General features: G+C 40.0%; 1 protein-coding gene across 1 annotated transcript in view; it reads right to left on the reverse strand.

The window, feature by feature from the left end:
• Positions 1 to 1,797: 1,797 nt before the first annotated feature.
• Positions 1,798 to 18,160, reverse strand: part of ESRP1 (epithelial splicing regulatory protein 1) — a 30,222-nt gene continuing 13,859 nt past the window's right edge. The window contains exons 10-14 of the mRNA XM_005479504.3: positions 16,642 to 16,943; positions 14,882 to 15,100; positions 12,764 to 12,962; positions 10,803 to 10,971; positions 1,798 to 1,920 (exon numbers count right to left, since the gene is read on the reverse strand). Of these exons, the coding sequence (XP_005479561.3) occupies positions 1,830 to 1,920; positions 10,803 to 10,971; positions 12,764 to 12,962; positions 14,882 to 15,100; positions 16,642 to 16,943 (980 nt within the window). The 3' untranslated portion in view covers positions 1,798 to 1,829. The remainder of the gene's footprint in view (positions 1,921 to 10,802; positions 10,972 to 12,763; positions 12,963 to 14,881; positions 15,101 to 16,641; positions 16,944 to 18,160) is intronic.

The raw sequence follows: 18,160 nt of genomic DNA on the forward strand, positions 1-18,160 counted from the left end.
TTTTTTGCTATTTCAAAGAACAAAAGAGATCAGACTTTGTAGGTTCAGGCTCAACAATTTTTGTGTTAAGAGCAGCTTAATACTTTACCAAGCAGAAACCCTCAAGGATTTGCACAATTTCAGCACCTGTGTTCACAGGGAAGGGCTTAGTGGTCTGTGTGTGCACGTCTGAAAATTGTGCATGAACTTTAAAACAGTAACAGATCCATTTGGTCACTTCCAGAGTTCTGGTGGTTTTTCTCTTGAGCACAACTGGCTTGAGAAGCAGAAAAGCTGGAAACAATCAAAATCTCCATCTAGGCTTGCTGTGTTTGTTCAAAACATCAGAAAGGGTAGAGGGATCTGCATGAAAGAGTTGTGCAGGTCACTGAACACCATGATAAAAGCAAATATTAATTTCTTGATTTCCTAAATTAAAGATCTTTCCAGAAGAACCAAAAGCTTTCGCTTTCACCTTGCGCGCACACAGTTTTAACGACATTTTCTACTAAAGTTAAGAGTGCTTCAATAAGAGTATACCTGAATTCATTCACTATTGCATGACCTTTTACCTTTGGAGGTGAAGCTTTAAAATCAAGTCTAACATGGCAAGGCCATTCCTATGTCTCAGAGCCTTGTTTGAGCCACCTTCCTGTCTCTGGGCCAACACAGGCAACTAGCACTGCTAAGCTGTACACTGGCTGAAAACAAAGACAAACCCCATGAGTTTTTCCAGCTGGATCAGGAAGCTTCCTGATCTAGTCACTGGATGGCAACACAATAAATGGATGGGAAGTCATGTAGCACAGTTTAGGCCAGGAGTCCACTAAGCAGCCAATTATGGCTCTGTCAGTGCAGGGACAGGATTTAGCTTCATCAATCCAGCCAAAGGCCTGCTGTTAGACAACAAGCTGAGATGGTCACTTAGACACATGCAAAAGTAGCACACTTGGAGCAGATGACAGTGAGGTGATGCTGCAGGTAAAGCTTTTGACCAGAAGTAGATTATACCCTGGGCTAAGATGTCTGTGTCAAAAGCAGAAGAATTAGGAAAACAGACAGTTTTGTTGCTATTTTTCAGATGGAAAGCTGAGAAAAGGAATAGAGGAAAGAAAGGGGGGTAAAAAAAATCTAATAACTTTGTTAACTACATATTTTTTTCAAAGACTAGAGATTACAGAAGCATTTTTTGCAAATACATTTCTATATCTTCCTCTAAGACTATGAGCCTTGCAGTTCAACTTGCATTTTTCTGCACAAATGCTTTCTGGGTGACTTCACCCTTTGGTCCTATACAGAAGATCAAGTAATCCAAACTTGAAAGGCTGAAGCAGCCTGATCAGAAAGCTCACAAAAGCAAGAGAGTAGCTGCTATTATACAAACTACTTCATTGCTGCAATTTTACATCAGTGTGAAGCTTAGATATTGGATTCTGTAGTTACCTACGAAAGTGGCTTATTCTGTCTAACCAACACCTCATTTTAGTGCATTGCTAGGAGAGTAACATCATCTCCACACTTTGCTCCACAGAGAAAACTGGCTCTGAGAAGCTTCCTGCAGGCTCTCAGTACTGCTACTAAAGCTTAAAGTAGCATGCATTTGAAGCCCTGGGAAACATACAGAGCAGCAGCCCTTAAGATGACTGGAGCAGTTAAAATTCTTTAAATTATGGCTTTCATAGGGTTTTACATATTGTAGTGTAACATTCTGGACACAGCAAAGTGTAGCCACCTTCTCAGGGCAGCAAATGACAAATTATGTTGAGTATGGTGGTTATCTGAATAAAACACTATGATACCCACAAGCCCTATCTCCTGGGGTTTGTTATCCTTACCTTCACTAAGGAAGTCTAACTGCTGGGGCCTTTAAATGCAAATCCATTCTTTGGACACTGTCCTGGCCGCATCACTTGTGTGTACAAGTCCATCCTCTGCTGCATACTACAAACACAAGTTGAGACAGAAGCAATCAGAAGCCAAACTAGTGCAGAAGAGAGCCAGCAGCTGGCTGTGGAACCTTCACCTTTCTCAAGTGCTGGGCAGATATTGAAGTTCAGGCTGCAGAATTAGACATTCATAATGCTCTCACCACCATGGCATTAAGTGCAATTCAACAACAGAAACAACACTGGGGTAATCAGCTTTCCCTAACAACAACACATTTGTACACACAGGATCTTGTTGAAGACCACTGTCCCCAGACTCTGGCTGCCCCAACTGACTGACCTCAAGAGTGTCTCCAGGGACAAACACCTCCTGCACAGCCACACACGCCCAAAATCTCTGAAGGAAAAGTTAACAGGCTCACTACTAAATAGATTTGCATAGACCACTCACCCCTAAAGTTGTGCTAATACTGAAAGATGTCACTGGCTTCTCCTATTTACTCAAGAATTTGGTGAAAGTAAAAAAAAAAATTAAGAACTCACTCCTCCAAGAGCGCATACTTGCTCAAAGCTACCTCAATAATTTTCCTTTATCTCCTGAGCATGGCATCAAGCACCTAACCATTTCCATTGCTATTTCAACGCTCTTCCTTAGACCTGGAATAACCTCTCCAAACCACACTAGAGAGATAGCTCTCAGATGACCTCCACTTCTGTGCTCCCAGCCCAAGACTATGAAAATATCATGAAAAATTTCTACTGGGCTCTATCAGTCTTCCCTTTGTGTCCTTACACTGGTGTTTCAATCCTTAGCTAAACTAGTGTTCATGAAGACTAAGTTTAGCCCAAAGGCTACTGGCCTAAGATGCTTTGTGGAGTACTCCTCCCTCCACATGAGTCCTATAGACAGTCCTAGCCTATATTGCACCTCCCTAAATTGAAGCTCAGCTTCTTGAGTGCCTCTGTAGCTTCCAAGCCCAGCAGGCACATTTGCCCCCAAGCCTATGTCCTCACTGGTTTGCAGTCTTGACCTCACTGAGTTCCCATTATCTGCAAAGCCCTGAGTCATCTTTATGCAGCAAAGTATGGAAGGGAACAGTTTCATCACAACAAGTAGCAAATAAATCCAGCAGCCAAGCCATTCCTGGACATAATATATAGATGTTTATAGCCTCCCTGCAGAGAAACCTCTTCAAGGTGTTTCAGGAAGTGAATGAAACTGACTGAGGTTTAACTCCGCTGCTTCTACAGGAAACAGCTGTCCATGCCTAGAAAGAAAGCTGCTTTTCCTTTTTCCACAGGAACTGCTTATGATACTTGTTTATCCCCACAACTGTGCTCTGGGCACCTTTGTGACAACATCTTCGCTGGTGGTTCCACTAGATAGCAGAGATAGCCTGGTGCCAAGGACAACACTTGTAATAATTTTTGTCAATTTTGAGCCTATTATCAGAAAAGACAGCTGTTGGAAGGTAAGACTTTATGCTCTAGAGAACCATCTTCATGCAAACTTGTCACAACACCTCTCACTAATCATTTCCTGTATGCCTTTTCTGTTAAACTGGTAGTAATACAAATCCCTAAAAAACAGTCAATACACCTTTGTACAACTCAGATTCTCAAACATAATACCCAAGAGTCAGCCCATGACACTAATGAAGGCAAAAATAAGTCTTCCCCACCACTGCACCATTCAGCTTTAGAACTTATAGCCATCACATGCTGTCTCCAACCTTTTTATTTAATGTAGCTATAGAGTAAGGATATGAATCCATGGCAGATATGCCCATCCACAGTTTGGATGCAAGCTCCAGGTCAGTATCTGCCAAATACATCTGGGGATGGAGCTCCCCACAGCTGCAAGCAAGGCAGCTTTTGCCTCCAATTACTTATCTTTCATGGACTGTTTAGACACAGCATGTTTTGTGGTCAATGGCAACTGCCAGATTTTAAAGGTTAGTGCCACAAAGGGACAGGCTTGTCTTGTTTTAAAGCAATATTAATGCCGCAATAATATAATTTATTCAGGAGTAATAAAGAAAAATCTTTTATTATGCCCAAAATATTCAATCTGTAGATGTTGGAAACTTTGATATTCTTTTTCAGGCCTTTCATAACCTTTCTCAAAGGCTAAGGGTGTTATCTGCTCTGACTCCCTAAGAGAAGACAACATATGGACTGTTCCCAGCCCATTTTATGTTCACCCAGCCAGAGGGGTGACAACCTCCCAGAGGAACAGCAGCAAGTGACTTAGAGTGGTCATGTCTACAGATGGAAAAGAAGTCAATAGAAGACAAATGAAAACATTGAAAAGTGCCTAGGCAGGCATACAAGACAAGTATTCCAGCCTATATTTTCTAACCAAACAAGCCTCAGGAACAAATACTTGCATGTTTCACATCAGGCCAGACAGAATTTCTACAGTTGTTCTTAGTAGGTGTATATCACTATATAATGATGCAGTGCAAGAGCTTGAACTCTTTTTATAGCCTTTAGTTCTTGAAATCAAATGTGAACTGAAGCGTTTCCCAATGCAAACCTTTTTTCCTTATGAACTGATCCCTCTTCTTGAATCTCATCAACAGGCAGATTGGATTTTTTTCCAATCAGTATTTCTGAGATTGTTGTATTCTCCAAAGAATCTCAAAATAAAACGATTAATTTCAGAAATCAGTTTTGGATGCAAGAACAAGTTTTCACATGTGCTAAAGGTTGATGTTGGCATTCAAGCAGCATTTATATACCTCAAGGGATCCCAAATATTCATCACTAAAATATTATGCAGAAACATTGAGGTTCATGGTCTCTCCTGATTTCCTAACAAGTTTTTCCATTATACATTTGGTTAACAGATACCAATATCCAGAAGGAAGCTGTTTATATTACAAGTGGGTGTGAGTTGGGAGCAGTCAGCATACATAACCAAGCAGCTTTTCAGATCTCTGCCAAGTATCTTGCAGGTCCATCAAGAGAACCACAAACATACCCAGCACTATTTGCACATAGGAACGAATATGTGCATAGACACCATCTAGAGGTTTCAGCTCTCTCCCTGCAGATTTTCTGTCCCTGTTTTTCCTTTGACTTTTTTTATCTGTAGTCCTGAAAGTTTTTTGTTTGTGAAGTATATTAACTGTTGTCTGCTTTGTGACAGATACTGACGATATCCTTTCATCAAGCTACTGATTAGTAGCTTCTATTAATTTCAGGACTGTAAAGCAGGTCCTGATTGCATGTTAGTCTTACTTCATATCCCTTACTCTAATACTCAGAGGAGCACTAGCAGTGAAAGAGAACTTCTCAGACTCATCCATTAGTGTTTCAAGATTAAGTTATTTCCCCTCTTTTTGAGGCCTAGGAAGCTCAGCAGACCCAGAGCACCTCCGCAGCACCTCAAAGTGAGACCCTCTGACTGAAGCCAGCAGGAGGAACAGGAAAAGTAAAGGACACACATTACCAAGTAGCCTTCAGAAAAACTCAACATTTGACAGATGATCGCAGACTTCAGTGAAGAGCAGATCATTTCAGAAACTGGTAGGGATTTTCAAGCACTCCTTGGGCAGGTATGGGACATGATTATAATGTGCACATATACACAAGCTTACAGCATAATGTCTATAGTGTTCACTACTGGAAAGCAGCCCATGAGGAAATGCAGCTTCAGTATAAAGTTTTTTAGAAGTGGTTCATACAAAAGATAGTAGTAAATTTTGTGGTATAATCACCAAAGTTGAAAGTTTTAACATGCTACTTTGTTCACAAAAACTTACAAGACGTGTTACTAGCAAAAGTACTTACACAGCCTGTTCCAACATTGGAATGTTTATCCACATTTAAAGAAAGAAAGGCTGCATAACTTGACAAACAGTAGAAGTAGGAACACTAGACCATCAGGTCACCTGTTAATCAAACAAACATTTAGATCCCTGTGACTTTATAATCATGGAGGAATATTACAGATGGTATACTCAACAAGACAGACTTTTTTAAAATTAAAAACTAAAAAACTTTCAGGTCCAAGGAGTCTTATTCCAAGATCAACCCAGCTCTATCCTTGGAAATATCCTTCTTCAAAAAACCCTCCTTCTATCTATCCCTGGAAACAAAGCTCCTTCAATACAGATACCTTCCCCACATTTAACCAGACAACCTGCTGCCCCCTCTGCCTACTGAAATCAACTTCCCAGCTGGATAAGGCCATGGTAGCATGGCAGCAATAAGCAGGGGGAATGGATCCAGAAGCTCTGCCACAGAAGACTGCAACAGTCTGCCCTGGGTAGTGCTGGGACTTCCAACACACCCCTGTTAAGGCTGCCTCTGAGGAAAGTGAAGCACCCAGCAATGTACCTTGGTGCCATGAATAACCTGAGATCATTGCAAGTGTTTTAAAAAGCCACCTGCGTGATGACACACATGCCTTCAGGCACAACAGGCAGATCTTCTCTCCCACCACTGAACTGTGTTGAAAATAGACAAAAGGAAAAACTGTACTCATACTGATCTCTGCAGCAAGCTTGCACAATGCTGCTGTAACAATTAATCCCTCATAAAAATCCAGTTGTTTTACTAGTTAACACAGGAACAGTCAGAAGATGACAATAAGAGGTGGTACCTGAAAATCAAGTCATTGACAATATTAAGGAAACAAAAGGAAGAATCCCCACCAGTCTCCATGGCAGCATTTTGTGTGGTGGGCTGAGTAAAAACTTGGACACTGCTATCAGCAACAACATTTTAACAGATGTACCACCAGAAAGGTGGGGTTTGTTTAGTTTTAAATTAAATTTTGCTGTCCTGATATCCAGATAGCTGTTGATCAGAGCATTACTGTTCTGCTCTTTTCACCCACCATGGCAGTTTTACTAATTAAAACATACAAATGAAGGGATAATGACAGCCGATGGAGGCATGCAACAATTAGTCTTCCCAGCTAATGCACCTCCTCCTCCAATGAAATATGGTAGTAGTTAAAGGCATCCCTGCTGTTGTAATCTTTGGCAAGCTACATTTATTTTGAAAGTGAGTAATTAAGTGTCCCCTCCAAACAATCATTCTGGTGACAAATTTGTGACATTAACTAAAGAGTTAAGGTTATTTTGACAAATTCATGACGGAGACGAGCTCAACAGAACAAGGACAGGTAATGAAGAATCCCAGATTCAGACACTTAATTTAAAACATTTGAACTCCATTTATGGGACAGCAACTAAAAGCCACCAATAAGCTTTTATATCCAGTGAGTCTGTCACTGCAGATGTGATTTCATGCAATCAAAGCTGACATACTTAGCATAAAAATAATAATAAAAACAAAATCACAAGAGTTTAAGAGATGTGGCCCAGAGTGTTGATGTGATGCTGTGAGTACAACTAAAAGAGGTTTTGTTTCTGGCTGCTGCTGTTCTCCATCTGTGACAGAGCTCCCAGGCTAAATACACATATGGTTGTTTCCTAACCCAGTTCTGTCAAGTGATGCTGGTTAGCCAGACACAGATATGTAAACAAAGCTGCTGGCAGCAGCTCTGAACAGTATCGCCCACTTGTTCCTAGGTTTGCCAGTTTTGAATTCCCTGTAACTTAATTGTGCTTCAATAAGAATCTGAGCAATAACCAAGGTTAGAAAAGCCTCACTTGTTTCCCATGATGATCATTATGGAGAATCTGATTCATCACAGAGAACAAGTAAGACTTTTTTCTAACCTTGATTATTGCTCAGATTGCTCATTTTACTTTTACACATACATCTGCATGTATGCATACATAAGTATTAGTGATATACGTATGTTGCATATGTATATACTTCAACAAGGTTATAATGTACATGCTCCTACCAGGTATAATGAGAAAACCCATACCTTATCCAGAGCAGGAAGGGACATAAGCAGACATGAGAACACTAAGACATTACCCTGTATTTCCCTGTGCAGCAAGTGTCAGAATCATACCTTTATCACATAAAAAGGCCTTTTAACTCAAACCACTCCACTGGAGAGAACTGTACACACTGGTCCAACAGAGATAACCCCAGCTTAGCCACTATTAGACAAACACACTGGAACAGACCCACACTCTTGAGCAGTACCTGTATCTCTCAAGACAAATCCCACAAAGGTGTGCACAAACAAATTTACCTACCCACCTTGGTTCAACAGCACAAGAATTTACCATAGGGGTCAGAACACAAGAACGCACTTCCACTTATTTGGAGTTCAAGGACTTTTTGAGCCAGGTGTGGTTTCTGTGTATTCACTAACTCACAATGAATTTCCTGCCATGGAATTTATCCAGTTTGTTTGAACTTACACCAGGTTTCAGTTTCCATATCATGTTTTGGCTATGAATCGTACAATTAAGAATCTTCTCTTTCCACTATGCTATTTAAAATATTTCTTAAAAAGGAAAAAACAAATGTATTACTACATGTATGGATTTTGACAGATACTTTTGAGGCTTTGAAGGCATTGCTTAAAAGTGATAAAAATGGCATCAGAACTTAATAAATACAATAAGATTCAACTTTGTTTTAAAACTGTTTACCCTGTAGCAATAGCTTTCAAGTTTGTATACAGTAAAAGTTTCTATAGGATGTGTCAGCAGTTGCCAAGTAATGCAGTTATTTCCAATGTACCTACAGCACCTAGTACATGTAGGATTAGATAAAGGAAACCTCCCCCTTCCCATGAATCCTATTGTTCTTTCTTAAAAACTTGAGACTAGGCAGAGAGCAGGACCACTGATTTGCTGTCAGAACATGTTGCCAGATATAATTACAAGCTGAACAGTGATATCAAAGACTGACAGATCCTGAATAACTTGCTCTCCCTCCTTTTCATTAGGAGTTCACTAAAGCTATTTTAATAGCTTAGAAGGCATCCATTTCTTTACACCACTGGTTTCGTCACTAAAGCTGTAAGAGCATTAAGACAAGTCTGAGAGTTTCAGGATATCTGATAGGTACTGAAAACCAAACAAATTACTCCTATCTTTCCACAATTTAAGCTGATTTCTGTGCAGAAAATGGAGCTGGATCATTATAAAGCAACTTGACCTTGTAAAACACAAGTTGTAGAAGATTTTGGCAGCAGCTCAAAGAAGTTTCCTTATTTCAATAAATATTCACCAGTTCGATTTATGAACCATTTTCTGATCATTACCTACCAGGTCTATATTACTTTTCCTGGATGTGCTTTTAAATTGAACACTTAGGACAGAGGATACCCCATTCTTTCCTGCTGCACATACTTAATTTTTGACTTAAACTTCAGAACCAGAAAGCTACATTTAGGAGAGTTCTGATTGCTACTTCAAATGGACTCTCTTTTGCACTCTGAATGAAGCACAGGAACTTGCCTGAAAGGAGTAAGTATTAAAGAAGTACAAAAAACAAAAAAGAGAAACAAACAAAAAAAACCCCAAACCAAAACAAAGCTAAACCCAAAAAAACCAAGTCAAAAACATCCTCTTCAAAGAATCACTACATCTACTGGAATATATACAAATTGCCTGTAGATCAAACATTCTGAATAGAAAAGCAATACCTAAACACTGCATCTCACAACAAAGAAGCCAACTTGAGTCCAGAAATTTTTCCTTATTTTCTTTAAAAGGGCAGTATTTGTAATTGGCAGAGAACTTGTGTAATAATGGTTTCCTAAAAACAGTGAACAACTGCCAGTTAGACAAGAATATAAAAAGGATATTTTGGGGCTTGGGATTGATGGGTCTGTGACTAACACCCATGTCCACAGCCTAAGCAGCCAGTGATGAGACTCATGTGGGAACTCCCTCAGTGAGAAATCACTAGGGCCTGACATTTAGCCTGCAGTGGCCAGTCTATTCTCATCTTAAGAAGTGAGTCAGTGACCACAGACTATTACTGCTACTGTGTTTTCATGAAATATAGAACTGTTATTGAGAACCTTATTTTATATTGCCAGTGCAAGTTTGGAATTTTATTTTTCTTAATCTTACATCAACAAGGCTGAGTTTGGTAATATCATAACCATAAGACAGATATTGAAGGCATTATAGAAACTAACTCATGAGTGAAAGAAACATTTTAATAAAAAACCACAACAGTCATTTCACAGATATATAGGCTTTGTTATCTTACAGATATTGAAGTGCTCATATTGCTTAACAGCTTCCTAAGTAGCTAGTTGGTCCCTGCTGCAGAGATAAAAAACTTGAGTTGTTTAGCAGATTTCCTAACAGAGAAATGGTTTATGGCTTAAAGGGAACATGGCTCCTTCCAAGGCCTCATGACTGCAGAGGGCAACAGGTATCCAGAGAGTTTGTTCTGTAGCAGGTAGCTAGTACATCCAGAAGAATCAAAAGCCCTTTGTGAGAAGTGTTGATGTTGGAAGGACAGGAAGAACACATGCCTCTATATGCCTTACATGTGCATTCAATACAACATGTAGTCATAGAAGTAAACAGTTTTCATCATAAAGGTCAAAAGTTATTTTGTTACAAACACCAAGAGGCAGTATTTCAGAAGTTGCTAAGGCAGACCCCAGTCCACCCATTCTAAAGAGGGGCCAAGGGCTTCTTTATGGACATGGCAAAGAGTACTGCACAGGTCAATTCCCACTGAGGGCATAACAAAATAAACAGGTAAGTTTGAGAGGAATGTTAGGTGAAACAAAAAATATACCACTTAAATATGTGTACTATGTTAAAACAAACAAATACACTAACCAGCCCCCCTGTCCCCCAAACATTGCTACCTGCAATACCCTAAGACTTGGAAAATCCCTAGTTATCCTGAAATTGTTTCCCTGAACAAGATACCAACAAGCTGTTTGTGGTATCACAAGTCCTCAGTAGAGCAGACAATGTTCTTTTGTGAGTTTTGTGCATTTGCTGGGGATAATTTAAAAAAAAAAAAAAAAAAAAAAGACTTCTGTGCTGCTGCTTGGGTTCTCCTCTGCTTTACCTGGGGTAATAAGCTGTGTAGTTCATGAAGAGCTGAGCCCCAGCAGGGTAGTAGGCTGTGGAGGGCTGGAGTGTTCGTGGGTTCAGAAGCATGGATGGCTGATAGAGAGCAGCTTCTGTTGGCACAACTGCAGCAGGAGCCGGAAAGGAGTAGGCAGGGGGTGAAAGGCCTACAGGGAGCAAATAGAAAATAGATTAGGACCTCTGAAATTCCAGAGCTAACACATACACACACAACTCCACAGGACATCAGGAACCTTCTCGTGCTTGTTCACCACAGAAAAGAAACGTGAGCCACCAATGGAAGTGTGACTACAGAGTGTTACACTTAGCATCCAGCCTATGGAAAAGTCAAAAATACACAAAAAAATCACCTCTTGCTCTGGGAAATAGGGTGCCTTTCCGATACATAGGTCAGTTTTGCTTTTCTAGGCTCATATTTTAATGAAGTCTGCATTCAAAACCTACAAGACTTCTGCACAGTAAGAAGTAAGTGTCTGTGACAAAGATCTGTTTAACATTCAACAAAACAGAGAAGACTTTCATCCTGGTACTGCTTATGCCTTAATTAAATCAACAGCAGAGTGAGAAAAGCCATGGCTTTGCAGCTTGAAGTGTTAGCACTAAATGAAAAAAAACCCCAACCAAAAACCAAAAGTGTACTTTGTGCTGTTTCAGCGAGATATTAGGCCCTAAATGAATTCTGACTGATGAGAGTTCACCCTCCTCCTTTGCTTAATGCTTCTCCTCCCTATTTCCATAGAACTGAACATAAAGCTTTAGATAAAGTAAGCCTTTAATTTTAGTATTCAGAGTTACAGCCAGCATCTCACTGTATTGTAAAATGTGGAATGACAGGGCCAAAAGGCCTTATCTGAGGAATACATCACAGGCATTTGTAATTGGAAATGGGAACACTGACCAGTGTGTTTCCAAAAGTCTGTGACTCTGCCCAAGAACCTGTCAGGTTCCAACCCATCTGGAACAGCCTTCACATACAGGACTATCTACTGCTGACCCCTACTCAAGATACTTTTGCTGAAAGAAAAAAAAATCTCTCCCAAGGATTGCACTCAAAAAAAACACCCCAAAGGAAGTTGGCAGATGCATTGGCTGCTCTGACTAGCATGTAGAGGACTTTTCTGAAAAGATCTACAACCAAAAAAATACACTTACATATAGAGAGACACCGAGAAAGCTACTACTTGACTACCTTGCCATTTACGACTTTGGAAACAAAGTATTATTTTTCCCATAGGCTCAGATTTATGTGGCACAGATGCCTTAGCAAGTTAGCCCTTAAGCTCCTCAAATATTTCCCCCAAAAGTTTGCATAGAAGTCAGTGTTCACCCTAGTAGGTCTGAGAGTCAAAATTTAAAAGGAAATACAGATTCTGCACTTCTCTGAGGCAGAAGCCACGTGTATTTCACTCCCACAAAGCCAACCTCCATTTCATATGAACAGCAAAAAGCAAAGGAAGAGTTCAGTCAGTTGTAGCTCAAAAAGCAGAACATATGATTAAGTCTCAAAGGGGAGCATTACCTATGGTTTCTCAAATTAAGTTTTGGAACTGAAAAGGGAAGGTCTCTTACTTGACATGCTCACCATGACAAAAAAATATAAGTACAGATCAGTTAAAATACAAAACGATTCTTTAAGGTCTAGGTCGGGCTTAGAAATTACTTTTCAGAATCATCACTCACCCCAACCAATTAAAGTTTCAAAGGGGTGAGGGAAAATTTGCCACTGGAAAAGCAAAAGTAGTTCTTCAGTCATAATAATTTATAACCAAAGGGAAAAACAATGATTGCAAGCTGGTGATGATTTAAGACAGAAGACCTTATTTTAATACCCCCATCTCATGATGCTACCCAAGAACCAGGACAAGAGTCAGCAAAGCACCTCCAGTACCTACCCACACACAGTGTAGAGCAGAGTGGCAAGACCCAAGCAAAACTTACATGGTAACTTACATGGTGGCGGGGACAAGCCATTTCGATTTAAAGTGCCCCCCATTAATACAAAGTTCATCTCTTCAGCAGAACACTGAAAGACTTCAACATATCTGTCCTTCATAGTCTTCTTATGACACTTCTGTGCAGCCAGGAAGGCTCGATCTGCAGATTTCATCTGAATGAAAGCATCTCCTGATGGACGTCCCTACAAACAAGGCAGACAAAAAAAGCAATGTTTCTGTAGGTTCCATGAAGGAGCAGAATAGCAATAATTTGTGCTGTTATAAGTCTCTTCAGTCATAAATATATTCATCTCCAAAGTCAAGTACAGCCAGTCATCCTGAGCACTCACCAGCATGTTTAAGCTCTCCTCTCTAAAGTTTTTCCCACTTGTGATAACTTGATTGTATTTATTCACCTGTTTTTATTATGCTACATTGTAACTTGTTACATCTATATCTAAAAAAAAAAGACACCTATGGGAGAGACTGTAATTCAGCAGTACTTTGGTGCTTTGAGACCTGCTCTTGCAAATTTACTATGAATGCAGAATTGGAAGATCTAGTCCCCATTTACTACCTGTGATTTTTAATATTCATTATAAAAGTGCTCATTGCTAAACAATTTGTTTTAAATTTTATTTTCTGAAGACCAGCATGGGCTGGGATGCTTTAGTAGAGTACTAACTAGCCCAACATTTAACATTTGCAGAGAGGAAAAAAACCATCTTTGTATGTGTAAATGAGTGGGATACACCACTGGGAGGAGTTATTTTAGCCACATGCAGCTGCTGATTTGAAGCAGCCAAAGCTAGAGAGAAATCAGAAGCTGGCTCCAACTCAAGCTCTGGGCCAGTCCTCCTCGTTTTGGACGGGACAACAACACTGTTAGCATCCTTTACACAGTCGTTTATGATTACAGGATTGAAATCTGGGAACTTTGAGAAAGATAAAAACCTAGTAGTCAGGCAAAAGCAGTATTTGGGGAGAAAAAAAAAGTCTGATAGCTTTGGGCAGAGTAAGAGTAGCAGACAGCCCTTAGGGTTATATGCACACACCAATTTCCTTATCCAGGTTCTTTCATTAGTGCTGTCAAGGGCTGATACTACTGTAAATCATTACTTCTGCTTTAGTAGTTGCACTTTTCTTAGTCTCTCCCAGCACTACACATTCATTAGTTTTTTAGCCTTGTCTAGGTCAAGTTTCCACAGACACAGGAATGTCTTTAGATAGACAAGTACTGAAATAACTACAGTCCCTTCTCCATCCCCATATTCCTGAAACACAGAAGTCCTACTTGGGACCAGGAAGTATTTTTTAGTTTTGGTTGACATTCAGCCTAAGCTAAGACAATTTTAGAACCATAATTTTTATAGAGTTTTTTTAATCAGCTTGTTCCATTGAACAACTCAGAGCATCTCCATGGAGTTAAAGGATTCCTCCCCCTGAAGTCACAAGAAGAGAAAGATAAAGATCACAAGAATGCACAATCCTTTGTCTAAAAGGTTTTCATAGAAACTGCTTCCATAAAACAATGGCAAAGATGTGACACTTTATACACATCAATGAGCCATTAATCTTGGTGCTAAGCTGTGACTGTTTAAAGAAAGCAAGAACACAGGAAACCTTCTGACTTTTGACATGGGAATTCCTGTCTCTAGAAGGCTGCAGTCACATTTGTCCTCAAATATACTTGTGGCACATTGTTCAGCAAGGCAGGGACAAACCACTCCTTTGAGAGTTAACATTGCCCACACTTGTGTTTTGATGGCACTTCTCACCAGGTACAAGAGGAATCATGCACACTGTTGAGCAAGACTCTTCACTTCAAGCCTCCCACAGCTCAGGATCATGGCTGCTATTCCGGGAGCACCAACCCCTCTAAAACAGGCTCAGCTTTCAGCACATGGGTCTCAGTGAAAGAAACCACTCTACAGCAAATGCAGCAGTCTGCACAGCAGGGCTCAAGTCATCTGCTGCCAGCACACTTTAAGAGGAGAGCAGGAGGCACATTAATACAATTACTGCTAGTCCCAAAGGTGCTTCCCTATGGACATCATCATCAGGACTGTATTCACACATACAAGCATTTGGCAGAGTGGCTAGAAACATGTTGCCTACCAACCTGGTGATTTAGAACCATGTGAACTCCATGGGTCCGAATATCTGTAGAAAACTCTCCCAGGAACTCCAGAATGTCCTCTATAGTAGCAGCATAGGGAAGCCCACGCAAACGTATGCAGTCTCTGATGTTAGTGGGAGGCACAAATTGTTGAGGTAATACTGGAAGAATTGGAGGTGTTGGGAGAGGAATGAGAGGTGTGGAAGAGTACCTGTTCAGCACCTGTGCAAAACAAAAAGAGATTACAGAAGCCTCCTCACTCATTCTTCAACCTAGAAGGAGTAAACACAACTCCAATGCCACCTGTTTTCACTCTGGGCAGTATTTTAAGATACAAATGAGCTAGAGACAAACATTAACTGCAAAATATCTGCTTTCTAAGCACTGTGGTTTAAGCTCAGAATCTAGCAGACTTCTATAGTCATTCTATGATAAATAGTCATGCTATTGTTTAAAAAAAAAAAAAGGTTCTTTTTTCTTTAAAAACAGTTTTGTTTTGGGAAATTTACTTGAACAGATAATGCAAGTCTCAATAGAGATCTTAGAACATGAAACCTGTATATCTACAGTATTTTTATTGTGCAACTATCCTAAAACATTCTACCATCTACAGAGTTACGATGACACTTCTACCCAAAAATATCTCCTCTGCAAACCTTTAGGAGAGTTTGGGAAATAGAAGCACATTTCACTACCACACATCCCTAACTGTGCCTGCCATAGTCCATTCAAGAAACATTAGGAGCATTACCAAGTCACAGTACCCGTGACACTTACACTTTGAGATTTCTTTTTAATTTTAACAGCAAAAACCCTGTCTGGTGAAAAGTTGTCTGAATATTCAATCACTACTCCTGAACTCTCTCTGAGCAAGATTAATATTTATTTGCATTTATACAGCTATCAGAAGGTTTTACTAAACAAAAACATATGAGAGTACTTGAGAAAAATGCAATGACAAGTGAGCACTGTGGCTCTGCCTTCTCATCACTAATATCTTTTAAACAAAGCACTGAAATCCCTACATATTAGAGAGAACAGAGCTGCATAATTTCTTGGATGCAATGACATGGCTACAATTTCCATCACAGATAACTTCTCGGCATGACTCTAAAAGGTATCTACCTCTACTGAAGCTCTGCAAATACTTTTGGAGACCTAAACAGTCCACTCAGCTCTCCTCCCTTTCCCTGACAACTTAGCTGCAATTAATGGTCCACCAAGCCCTGTTAATCCAGACTCATCACTTTGAAACTCCTATCACCCTCTGCCAGGTAGCCTGTGCATCTGCAGAAGATGGCAGAGATCTGCCCTTAAAGACAATTTGTGGAATTCTTCAGATGCATTACACTGGAGAGGACCACTATATCAAAAGGCTTTGCTTTTTTGTGTCACTAACTAAAGATAAACCTTTTAGCTCAAAATTTGTTGCTAAACACTCCTGAATAGATAATCACTGGACTTAGTCAAATTCAGAATATATAGTGTAAAGCACAAGACCCACATCCACATTTTACAAAGCTATTGGAAGCCAAAATCCCAAAGGTTTGTATATGATTGAGAACATCCCTATACCATAAGATCTTACATTTAAAGGAAACAAAGTCTCACAGAAATTCAGACAATACTCATTCCAGCAAGAGTCAAGAGTGAGAAAAGGTAAAAGAAGCTTTCAAGTCAAGGCCCAGCATTATTTACTTCCTCTACTGCCAGCACAGAAGTTTGGACTACAAAAAGCCAACATTTGAAAGGTTTGCACCCACCTGCTGAACTTCTGCTGCAGTGCTCCGGAAGAGTTCAATGTACCTTTTCCCCAGCAAATCCTTGTGCTTTTTCAGTGCATTTTGTGCATATTCCTCACAAGCAAACAAGACAAAGGCATCTCCTGTTGGCCTGCTGTCAGGGTAAGTGACAAACAGGACTCCCTCCTTTCCTCCTGTTACAGGGCAGTGCTGGCCAAAGAAAGTCAGCACTTCTTCTGTTGTTACATTGAAAGGAAGACCTCGCATCCTGACAATCACTTGGTTTTCTTTTGACAAGAACTGTGCAACCTCATTGGAAGTACCTTTAACAAGAAAAAGTATAGAAGCACTTCAGTCTAGTATATAAAAATCATGTTACCCCATCATTTAGAGGAGATTGATCTTTATTCAAAGGAAAAATAGGGAGTACTTGCAACATTCAAAGCTCAAGGAAAGCACAATCTGTCAATCTCTCGTGTGAGCGGGACCTGTGCTATTGTTCCCCTTGTCTAACTGTGGAATACCTCTGGCATGCTCTGGAGCCATACTATATGGCAACCAAGTCCCCAGATCATTGTCCTGGGAAAGAAAGCTGGAAGAGCAGGTTGAAAACAGCTCAGGGATTTCATCCTATCTCAACAGAACTGTCAAAGCCTAACAATTCTACTTTCAGTACCTTCAAAAGACCAGTGATGCTAATAACACAACCTTATTCAAAGGTAGTTGCTAACCAAATTCATATCTTAATACAGTCCTTTCACTTACAGCTCTCTTATTCTGCAGAGTTTGGTTGTACCAGACACACCATTCTTCATGAATGTCACTGTGCAATGTCTTTCCCTGTCTTTCTGTCCAAACCTATCAGTTAGCTATGGAGTTGACAGCTTAACAGCATCTCCCACTCTGAAGCCTCAAGCTCAGATCTCCAGTTGGTCACTTATAAAACCTCAGCCCAAATCTCAGTCAGGAAGCAAAGAGGAACTTAAAGTATTATTGCAGATAAAACAGCTTATTTGTTCTTAATTCAAATTTTGTATGCTTGCAGACAAAGGGGAAGAAAAAGATTAAGAAAGAGTTTGAAGTGCCAATTTTGCAGCCTCTCAATTATCAGCAAATATTTCAAGATTCCCCTTAAATAAGTATTTCCCCTAAATCCTCCCCATTAAGTCTGAGGCAAAGATTTGATTTGAAGAAAATCAGTTCCATAAATCCCTTGTATTTACACTGTGATATCTGTTTGCTCTTACATGCATGCCTCCACAGCAATAGCAGTTATATTGTTTTGAAAAACTACTCTGGTTTCATTTTTTCAGCAATCAATAGCATTTAGATTCCCACTATCATGAAGATGACCTAACAAATTAAGTTCATATACAAGATCACTTCGCCCAATCAAATCCAGATTGACAGGCTGCTTGAAAATGGCAAGAATGTGGAAGAGAGGCAGACAGATAAATCATGATCATCTTGGACTGCTGCTAGCAGGATACATAATAATCAATACACCAGCCAACTTCTTGTTCAAAGACAGGAAAAGGAG

Source organism: Zonotrichia albicollis, chromosome 1, assembly GCF_047830755.1.
Source record: "Zonotrichia albicollis isolate bZonAlb1 chromosome 1, bZonAlb1.hap1, whole genome shotgun sequence".
NCBI lineage: Eukaryota > Metazoa > Chordata > Aves > Passeriformes > Passerellidae > Zonotrichia > Zonotrichia albicollis.